Here is a 10,558-nt window from a genome sequence, read left to right as displayed (position 1 = left end):
CCCAAAAGTAAAGTTAATTGCCCAATGTAATTCTTCTTCCCAGATATATTAAACCTGAAGTGGTAGTATTGAAGATTTTTAGCTGCTAGGATTCATTGTAGTTCTACTTTCATTTAAAGTTCAGAAACAAACTGCACCATGAAAAGCAATTGCATTGTTGCAAACTTTGCATATACAGGACACTCACTACAAAGCATGATCTTTGAAGTGAGTGATCAACAAAACTCAAAAATTAAAAGACATTTATTGAAATAGATGTTAACCTAGTAGGTAGCATTTTAGTAAGCCATGTGTTACCAAGTAATTTTGTAATAGCATTTCTGTTCATACAATAAACTAATTTCTAGTTCTTTGTATGTTTAACTCAACTAAATTACAGAAGAAAGGCAATGTGCCAGTTAGCCAGAATAAAACTGCCAATACCCTACCTTACATTAATAGAGAATGAAGTTCTCAGTGTTTCTGCAAAATTTTATTTTTCTGTTACAAAAAACACTCAGTTCATACATAGGTTTTCTTAATGTGTCAGCTACACAAGGGGTTTGTTAATTTAAAACATAAACCCTAAAAATACTGCAATTCAATTGGTGCTATTTAAAAGACCATGTTGAAAAACTAACTCAACATAATCAGCAAAATTTAGATCAACTAAAAGGAGTTAACCAGATGGAATTGAGCACATTTCCTGTTGTAAATCCCAGTACTTTAGAGATATACATACATAAGCCAAAGTCATCCGGGGTTTAATCAAAATGCAGATGAATGCATTATTAATACATCTAAAAACTAAACACGAGAAAATTTGCAGATGCTAGAAATCCAAAGCAATGCACACAAAATGTTGGTGAAACTCAGGAGGTTAGGCAGCATCAATGGAAATGAATAGACAGTCCACGTTTAATGCCGAGACCCTTCTTCAAGACTAAGGGGAAAGATGCCACAATTCAAAAGTGACGAGGCGGTGGGGGCGGGGGGGTGTGAAGAGGCTAGCTGGTAGGTGATGGGTGAAGTCAGGTGTGTGGGTGTGTGGGAAGGGTAAGGGCTGTTGAAAGAGGTATCTAATAGGAGAATAGTGGGGAATTAAAGTTTTAAATTTTAATTTTTAAAGCCAACTAAAAATTTCACTTGAGATCTTCATTTATAGGTATATTCAGCTCAGATCATATCGCACATGGAATTAGGCAAGAAAAAAGTCTAATTTGCTCTAAAATGTTTAAAATCTCAATCTTTTAAGGCAGCTTTGAAAAACCTTCAGACCAATAGCTATGCAATTTCAACACTCCAACATGTCAGCAAATGTCAGAATTTGTTGTTTGTCTAAATATAAATTTGGATGATCAAATCAAATTTAAAATGCTACCAGAAATTCGCCCAATGGACATAAACAAGCAGTGATATTAGTTGGCTTACACTAACATGGCGGGGAGGCTGGTGGGAGATTCTGCATGACAAAGTTTAATACTATTCTCTGAACTAATCTAATATTGTAGCCATTGTTAAATTTGAGGTTATAAGCTATCTTTAATGTGAGTTTAAAGTAACTAGAATTAAATTTAACTATTTTAATTCTAACTTTCTATATAGCTAATTATAACAGTCTTTCAAAGATGGCGATAGCTATGTAATTAAATGCTAAGTGAATAAATCTAATTTCAGTAAAACAGTCAAGGAACTTCTATTTTATTTTGCAACATGTACACAAATGAAAAGGAATTAGGGCAGTTTCACAATGCAAAAGCAGAGTCGTGGTTGCTTACTAAAAGCAAGTTAAATAAAAGCTTTGTATTTCAAAGAACTAAATTTAGCTGAAATATTTTCACCACTATTTGTTTATGAGATATCTGAAGTAGAGTGCTCAAGTAATAGCACACTAGTTGAGATCTTTTAGGTTTAGTGTAAAGGTCTGAAGTGAAAAATGCAGATTTAAAATACTATTGACCAGTAAAACAAATAGTTCATGTAGGTACAAAAGACTTAAAGATCAGATCTTTGGTCAGGTTGCATTTCTTTGTGCATAATAAGGTGGACCACCTACATTTTTAAACAGATTCTAATTCTATTCATCTAGGCAAGAACAGGCTTCAATAAAAGCAGATTTCAGAAGTCAATTGTTCCGCTAGACATTTGCCTGCATTAGTTCAACTGCTTGTGAAGCCTTTTCAGAGACCCTCTGAATGTTGCATAAACTACACAAATGCAAGTTTTTTTTCATTGAATGGTAAACAGATTATTAACAAGTCTTATTTTCTTTACTAATTATCAGCAAGTGAAATACTGTTTTCTAACTTGAAAAAGACAATGTTCTTATTTATGAAAGATATTTACATTGTTAAACACATCCAAGCCTTCAATTTTTAAGAAATTGAGGTCCATTTAAAAACTACATACCATTAAGTTTTGCAAAAATAAAAAAAATGGTCAGAAAGATTAAGACATATGGGCACCTGGATCAAATTAAAAAGAATAAACATTTTAGAGTGGGGGGCGTTAGTTAAATATTGGAATTTAAAGCATAATCACTCAAAAATCCAACCATTTTCGTGACGAAGTCTCATTGGGATACTCTATGATAAAAATTGACTCAATTACTTCAAAAATTACTCTTGCTAATCATGGTGCAGGATCACGAACAAAGACTCCAAATCCCGAGGGCTAATCGACATCATTTAATCTTCCACTTCTTTCCCTTACCTTCCCCGAAATGAAATGGATCATTAGTCTCAACAGAAAGTCTTGATCACAATATAAATTTGTGATCAGGACAATCAAAAATATGACCTTTTCACAATTACCAGTCTAAATATAAAAAATGCAAAAACAAAACACCTTTGGTGATCACTTAAATAAATCAAATTAGATAGTCTCAATTGTATATTAAAAAAATCTTGCCACCTACTGCATTGGCTTGAATCACCCTCTCCATTTTCTGAAGAATGGGCAAAACATTCAAAAAAATCTAACAAGTGGATCACAACATAACTTTGCAGACTAAACTGAACTCAATCTTCATTGGCAGAATTTCTTGTAATACAAGTTTAGAATCAATAGTTGCAGTCAATTTTTCACCCAAAATTAAGGCAAGGAATTATACAGGTCTTTTGGGGATGAAAGAGATTGATAGTTGACTATACCCAATACTCTGCCCAGTTCCCATATAATACTTGACCTTCATCTTTCTAAATCTTTTCTTGTAGTTCTGCATAGTTCATACCTAACACCAATGATCAAATCACAACTGCTATCATTGTGCAGACATGTTTTGGTTGAGCTGATAAAGGATCACCATACTTTAATCTTAGCAGAATGCAAGGGACTTTGCAGGCAGGGAAATATTAAATGCACACATAAGTAAATGAAATACATCTATGGATCACTGGAAGCTCAAACAATCCTGTACAAATAACAAAGTACATCACAAGCTTTGAGTAAGCTTTCAACAGAATGTTTAGTTTCTCTCACACCACAACCACAAAACTGCCTTTTAAACTCTAGCAAAATTGAATCATGCAGAAAGAGCTGAAAGTAGATTCATTTTAGGAGGTGCAGAAGAACATGAGAATGAATAGTGGTTCTACATTTACCTTCCTTTGTGGAAATTCAACATTCAAAATTTTGACCTGATATTGTGTTGATTGGTAAACTCTGGGCCTGATATTAAGCTATACAAAAATATCAGAGGTGGGGGCTTACAAAGTAAAATCTCCACAGAACAAAAAAAATGTCAGGAATCTGACCAAAAAAAAAAACAGTACAGTATACCTACTGCATACTCCTGACAGCAAAGAGGCACAGATAACATTTCAGGTGCAAGAAAGTTGTTTCCAGCATTTTTTTGTTTCAATTTGCCCACTCTATAGCATGGCAAAATCCACACATAAATGTTTAGTCACAGGAAAGTGCCCTGGAATATTGACAAAACCTCTCAGTAATTAGAATTCTCAAAATGGTTACTTGGTGTAATCAAACTGTTGCAAATTACTGATGGATAGCCTGAAAATATGAGGCCAGTAATGTTAATGTCTCAGTACACCTTCATGTCCAATCCAACTAAAAGTGGCTCAGCTTTGGTAGTACTTGCACCAAAGGAAAAAACATCTGGTGGCTATATATATAGCCACCAGATTTTTTTTCCTTTGGTGCAAGTACTACCAAAGATATCTATCTCTCCAGAGGTGCAAGCATAGAAACTGAAGCCAACACTCCGGTGGAACACTAATGAACAGTTACATCCTGAAGATGACACTTTAAAGCCTGAAAGGAACCATCCTCAACCATCAGCACCAACAGCAAATTGTCACACTATATATGAGAAAATGACTGGACAAACTGATTATCACATTTTCTTTATTACAAGAGGCACTAGAGGGTGATGGAAATGATGTATGGGAGATATCCTTCATCTGCAGCTTCAGAAGGTTCAGAATTCATTCAAGATGGCAGTAAGATTCATAGACCAAGGAATTCTCAAAAGTTTAATGGCCTCATGTGTGGTCATCATCCATGAATAGTACTTTGTGTCATATTCTATCACTGGTCCATCAGCTGACACCACTTAAAAACTACAGCCTATAATTTTTACCAATAACCCCAGGCATTCAGGATTCTTGTCTAATGCTGATATCCTCCTGCACAAGCTCACGTACAATGATGGGGAAAGTTTCCAACTTCATCTCCTAGTTTGGAGACAGTTCCAGCTGTTTTACCAGTCACACCATCAGACTACCTGATGCTCACTTCTACAGTGGAAAGTCAAGATACTACCAGAGGCAGATGCAGATGTGAGCATTGGGCTTAGTTGTATGACTTAAACTCCAAGAAGGATGGAAATTATTGGGTCAGCATTGGCAAAGGCCCCAGTCATAATGCATCTGAAACGAAAGATCCTGATGCACCTAGTTCACACTTACCAATCTCTCCTTCAACCATACATTCTGACTTACAAGCTGAAGCTAGTGCAGGCAAATATATATTTACTCTCACTCTTCCCCACCATCTTTTTTTAATTTCAGATATCAGTTATGGAACAAAAGATGGCAGAGATGGAATCTGCATGTGGTAAGACATCACTAACAAGTTGGTTGCAGCCAGGCAATAAGAACCACAGCTTTCCAGTGGTAAACAAGCTCCCTGATCAATAGTCACAGAAAACAGAGTTAGCCTACCAAAACATAGGCAATAGGTTTGCACAATGGATCACTCGGTTAAAATGAAAGATCTGCACTTGCTGTTACAAAGATGTTACCAACCTGATTGAAGACCTCCTATATTATAGTGAACTCCAATCCTTCTCGCGTGGAAGTGGTGCTCAACTCTGATCATAGACTAAACTTTTTATTCACCAGTGAAAGAATATTAAAAAATGATCTGACATGAAACAGAAAGGATTTTAAAAGAATAAGCCATGCCTGCTATGATGAGTCAGAACAATGGGGGATAAAATTAAAAGTCTGATTTTTCAGAGTTGTCAAGAAGCACTGCTTCATGAAGGGTTTGCTGGAATATCTGGAAGAGCCATTGTTGCTTTAAAAATTAAATGACAATGCCAGACAAAAACTATCAAAGAATTTACAAACAAATTAGGTTAAACCACTTAAGATACACAAGTCAATGGTAGAATGTGCTCAAATAACTAAATGGCTAATTTTTGCTCCTTTGCTCAAGGACAGCAGATGGATGCCAAATTTGAACATATGTCAGCTTCAGTAGCAGCATAAAAATGGTTGGGCTAAGTGTACCAATTCCTTCAATATTCCATTCACTTCCTTAAAAGCTTAGAGGTCTTGCTGGTGTACAGTCTCTGATAACTTTCCATTGGAGGATGATGACAATAAAGCAGGACTGATGGGGGCACAGAGGGAAAGCAAAAAGAAGGATCGCACACAACCTTAACCCACTCAATTTCTATTAACATTTTAATAAAAATTGACTGAAGTTTAACTAGCAGCATGGAATCAAACCAACTCTTCTGATGTTGGTCCGAAACCAAACCGCAATCATTGTTTTAGTAATCAGCACCTCAGCGTAGCCCAGAGATGGAATTTCGTACCTTTGTGGTTTGGGTGGCTTGGCCAGCAAAGCCTTCAGGGATTCATAAACCTGCATGAAGGAGTAAACTAAAAGATTCAACTGCCTCAATGCAGATGAATTACAAGATTCATCACTCATTCCCTTCTTACTCTTCTCACACCAGCGTTCTCATTTTTTTGAAAAAAGGACTCTTACATTATTAATGCTGCTGCAAAGCCAAACCAAACAATTTATTTTTGTTGGAGGAACGGAAAACTGTATTTATGATTTCTCCCTGTTATACAGTGTACTGGTTCATGTATTATTGAAGTTTTCATTACAGCCAGGAACTTGCGCTCTCCACAGCGTGTCCCATATCTACCAAGCAGTACAGAATTATTTGGTTATGACAGCATTATACCTTGAAAAATGAAATGTTACTACCTGGGTTAGCAGATTACATCACACAAAAAAACATCTGCTCAAAACAATTTTCTAACTTATCTCTTCAAACCCCTCTGAAAAGTTGAGTTGGCAGCAAAGACAAACTTTGTTCTTTTAAACATAAATTTGCAGGACTCAATATTTCAGCTGATGATTTCTTGTCATCTAAAGCAAGTATTTTACAGCAGACAACATTCGCTTGAAACACGCCAGCTTGTTCGTCTAATGATTTACTATCTACAAAGCCCACAGACATTAAACCTATGCAGGTTACAGTTTACATCAAGAAATGTTGATCGTAGATTGAAATGCAAAAATGTTTACTTCAATTTGCCATAAGCTTGATCCATACTAAATCAAAATTGTTAAATTTAGAAGTAACCCCTGCCAAATAGTGTAGATTTGCCTGAACTAAACCCTAGAATTCTTGTTTAAAAAACAGCAATCGCAGCACATCACAGAAATTCAACACTGAATCTGCATTAAACTTATCTGCTGCTTATTTGGACAAAAATTATACACTGGTAAACATTAGATTCAGTGACACTGCTGGATGCGTTTGAATGATACTGTTAAAACATTTCCCCATTATTGTTTCAAAATGTAGTGCTAATTCTGTAAATGCTTGGCAAAACCCAAGAAGACACTAAAGCATTAACACATTGAAGCATAAACACAGCCTAGAAAACAAGACACATCATGCTTGTAGTTACTGCAAAAATCTGTAATGAAATAATTGGTAAGTTTTTTTCTTTTTACAAATCTGTGGAAAGAAGCTTTGGAGCTCCCTAGCCGACAGAACAATCAAATCATGTCTTATTACCAAATGGATGCAGCAGATATTTAGCAACAAAATGAGGATTCTGCATGAGGTTCCAGTCAACACTGACAAAATGTAGTAAATTAGTGTTGTGGACAAACAACACTGGCTGCCCTTCAGACAAACATTTACAACACAGTTAGCGGTGAAGCCTATATAATCTCAGTGCAAATAAGTCAAATCCAAAAGATGCCAGTTAAGCCTTTGGCTTCAGTAAACTGCTTTTTATGTCATCAGTCCACTCCAGATCAGCTGCATCACAGCACGTGCACTTTATGGCTGAGGAGGAGGAGGAGGAGGGTATGTTGAAGGCTGGGATTGGGCTGGTTGGGATGGTGGTGGTGGTGGCGGTGGCAGCTGAACCACTGTCTGTGTGTTTGGGGAAGGTGGAGGTGTTGGGCGTTTAAACTTGTCGGGGCTGTTGCTCCTCCTTGGGGAAGGCCTCTGAAAAACAAACAGGTGCACAAAAAGGTTCAGGCTACGTTTTTAAAACTAAAAGCAGTTCAAAATTACGGAAAAGAAACCCCACAAAGAGGCTACCCCACACAATTGATTATGAAAATGTAGGCAAGGTCAATTGAAAATCTGGACACATTAAGTTTGGCAAATCTAAAGCCTAGCTAAAGATGAATGTTGTAAATAATCCAGAATTTTAAGTGCTGACACAATGCAAATCAGATTTTCTATTGATTGTTCAATTAATAGGCCAGATTTTTCTATCAGCAGTACTTACCATTGTCATGCAGACCCCTCGCCCAAATGCAGATCTAAGTGTTCCCCTATCATTTATTTTAAAACAATGTAATAATGTTACAGTGGGCAGGATGGAAGCCCCATTAATGAATCAACTGTAAAAAAAAATACTATGCATCTCAGACTTTGCAAATCAATGGCTTTCAATGCTTATGAACTTTCGAAACACTTGAAAGCTATTAAGTGATGAAAGATTACACAATGAAGATTAAACCATAAAAATACTTTCTGGCAAATCAGAAGTATATTAAAGCATTTTCACTTTTCCTTTGCAATCATTCCTCTCCATTGAAATGAATGGACTTCCTTTTAAAAAGGGAAGTTGGGGGTGGGGAGGGGTTTGATAATAAGTTTGGCTTGGAACATTTTCCAGCAAATCCTGGCCCAAATAAACAGATCTAATACATTTACTCCATGGAGCTCACATACACTTTGTTAAACATGTTTGTCAAGTTGATGAAGTTTAGAAAAGTAACTCCCGCACAGCTACTCTTCTTAATATCATCTTTCTAATATCACCTTTTAAGATATTTCTGTAATTGAGTTATTTTGCCAAGCCACTGGTATCTAGAACCAGCCAAGGAAACATAATTCATTTTCATACTTCTACTAACAGGTAAGACTCTCAGGGTTTACTTGGTTACTAAGTTATCGTATCTTAGTGAGCCAAGAAATGAGTGCCAAAACTCGAGAAAATGGAATAACAGAATTATTGGTAATAATGCCCTCATTATCTAGGTAATAGCTAAAGGCAATGACCTTATCACCGTCACTGGAACCGAGTAACCCGTTACGTTTCTCATACATATGGTCATTTCTTTTAAGTTTCTATTAGTATCATAGTTGCATAGTCGAGGATCATCCTATACTCAAATATTAATTATCCTGAAGCTGTGTATCAATTACAATATTTTATTCAACTTTCTGCCAATCACTGAAAATTTCACAACTGCATCTTTTGAAGTCAGTGTAGATGTGATTGCTTTCTTGGCTGCTTGATTCTGTGAACAATGTAACTGTGTGCCTGTATCCTATTGGTCTTCCTGGCCAAGTCTTTAAGCATTGTAGTTTCTAGAGCAGAGCTTTGAATTTACCCCTTACTCACTTATCCTACACTTTTTTCTCAAGTATCAGAATTTTTCAAATAGAGTTCAAGTTCACACACGAGATTCCAAATGATTGCTTCCAACACAGGTTGAAACTGTCTTGTTCAACATTATGGTCTGGCACATTTTTAAAATCTGCAGTACAGATCTGTACTAATTAATTCTAAGATTTAAAGTTAACTAAAGTCTGTAGCAATGTGTAACTAATTAACTTGCCAGTGCAACTTTGCAATCTCAGCCAAGAGTTTTCACATGGAAATTTGGGCTATAGTATTAGGTTTGCTGACCACAAAGTTTAAACTCAAGCGCAAATAGATAACTATGGGTACCCTCACTAAACAGAGTTTATACTGGTAGCCACCTACTCTTCAAAACTTAGATCACTTCCCTATTTATCCTCCACAGTGCATTTAGCTGTCAATACCCAGTAATTTGGGGGGGGGGGGGGAGGGGGGAGGGTGGAGAGGAGGGTGGAGAGGAGGGCCGCCGCCTGGCGCTTGGCTGGGGGCCGTGGTCAAGTGGTTGGCAACTTGGGCCGACTCCTCCACCAGACTTAGTCTGGTGAGGAGGGTGTGAGGACACCCAGCAGGACTAAAAAACAAGACCTGACAAAGGGCGGATGAACTCCTTGTGGGCCAACAGCCATCTTCCATGGAAGAGATTAAAGCCTCACTACGTATCTACGAATCATATGCTATGCACCTGGTTAGAAGAGACATGATGAACTTGGGTGCTGCACCGTGTGCCTGGACCTGCCCAAGGCCTCCACCTAAGGAAGGGCCGAGCTCGAAGAAGTGGCCGCAACTGGAGGCCGACATGGCCCCGGGCTCAAGTTCAGCGGGGGCGGCAGCGGGTGGTGCCAAGGCAGCCTTCGAGAACAAACTGGAGGAGAGGCTGTACTTGGTGCTGTCGCAAGATCAAAGAAGATGGAGGTGCATAGACGCCAACCCTGGATTTGGGACGGCACCCACTGACTGACTGACCCAGTAATTGAGCTGTGGGTCCCCACTCCCAATCAAGGAGGCACTTCCAGTTTACACAGTAGTTTAAACATATTTCAATTTTTTAAAAAGTGATACGTGTTTAAGTTTAGATAAAATTCTTAAACACAGTTAAAACTCAGAGGATTTCTATCTTATAAAAGATTTCCAAATTCCAAACTATTTCTAAAACAAAGGATTTCCAAAACACAGGTACAATTCCAACAAGTTAAAAAGACATCAGCGAGTTGCAGATGAACAAGTCGTCTGTCACAGAAATCGATGGCAGAGGAACGGATTCCAGAATACTCTATCTTTGTCATTCTTTTTAATGTTCCTTGACAAGGCTAACTGCTCTCTGACGTTAACTGGTTTGTGCCACTTGGATGGCTTCATACAGATGAGATATTTTTCAATTAAGATGATCTAAAAGCTACTGGGGACAGAGT

At 37.4% G+C, this 10,558-nt stretch overlaps 1 protein-coding gene across 1 annotated transcript in view; it reads right to left on the bottom strand.

The window, feature by feature from the left end:
- Positions 1–459: 459 nt before the first annotated feature.
- The window catches only part of ccdc6b (coiled-coil domain containing 6b), a 75,838-nt gene continuing 65,739 nt past the window's right edge, over positions 460–10,558 (bottom strand). Inside the window, exon 9 of the mRNA XM_072239213.1 lies at positions 460–7,714. Within this exon, the coding sequence (XP_072095314.1) occupies positions 7,544–7,714 (171 nt within the window). The 3' untranslated portion in view covers positions 460–7,543. The remainder of the gene's footprint in view (positions 7,715–10,558) is intronic.

The sequence above is a fragment of the Mobula birostris genome, chromosome 21 (assembly GCF_030028105.1).
Source record: "Mobula birostris isolate sMobBir1 chromosome 21, sMobBir1.hap1, whole genome shotgun sequence".
NCBI lineage: Eukaryota > Metazoa > Chordata > Chondrichthyes > Myliobatiformes > Myliobatidae > Mobula > Mobula birostris.
This window is presented reverse-complemented; position numbering and strand designations above follow the sequence as displayed.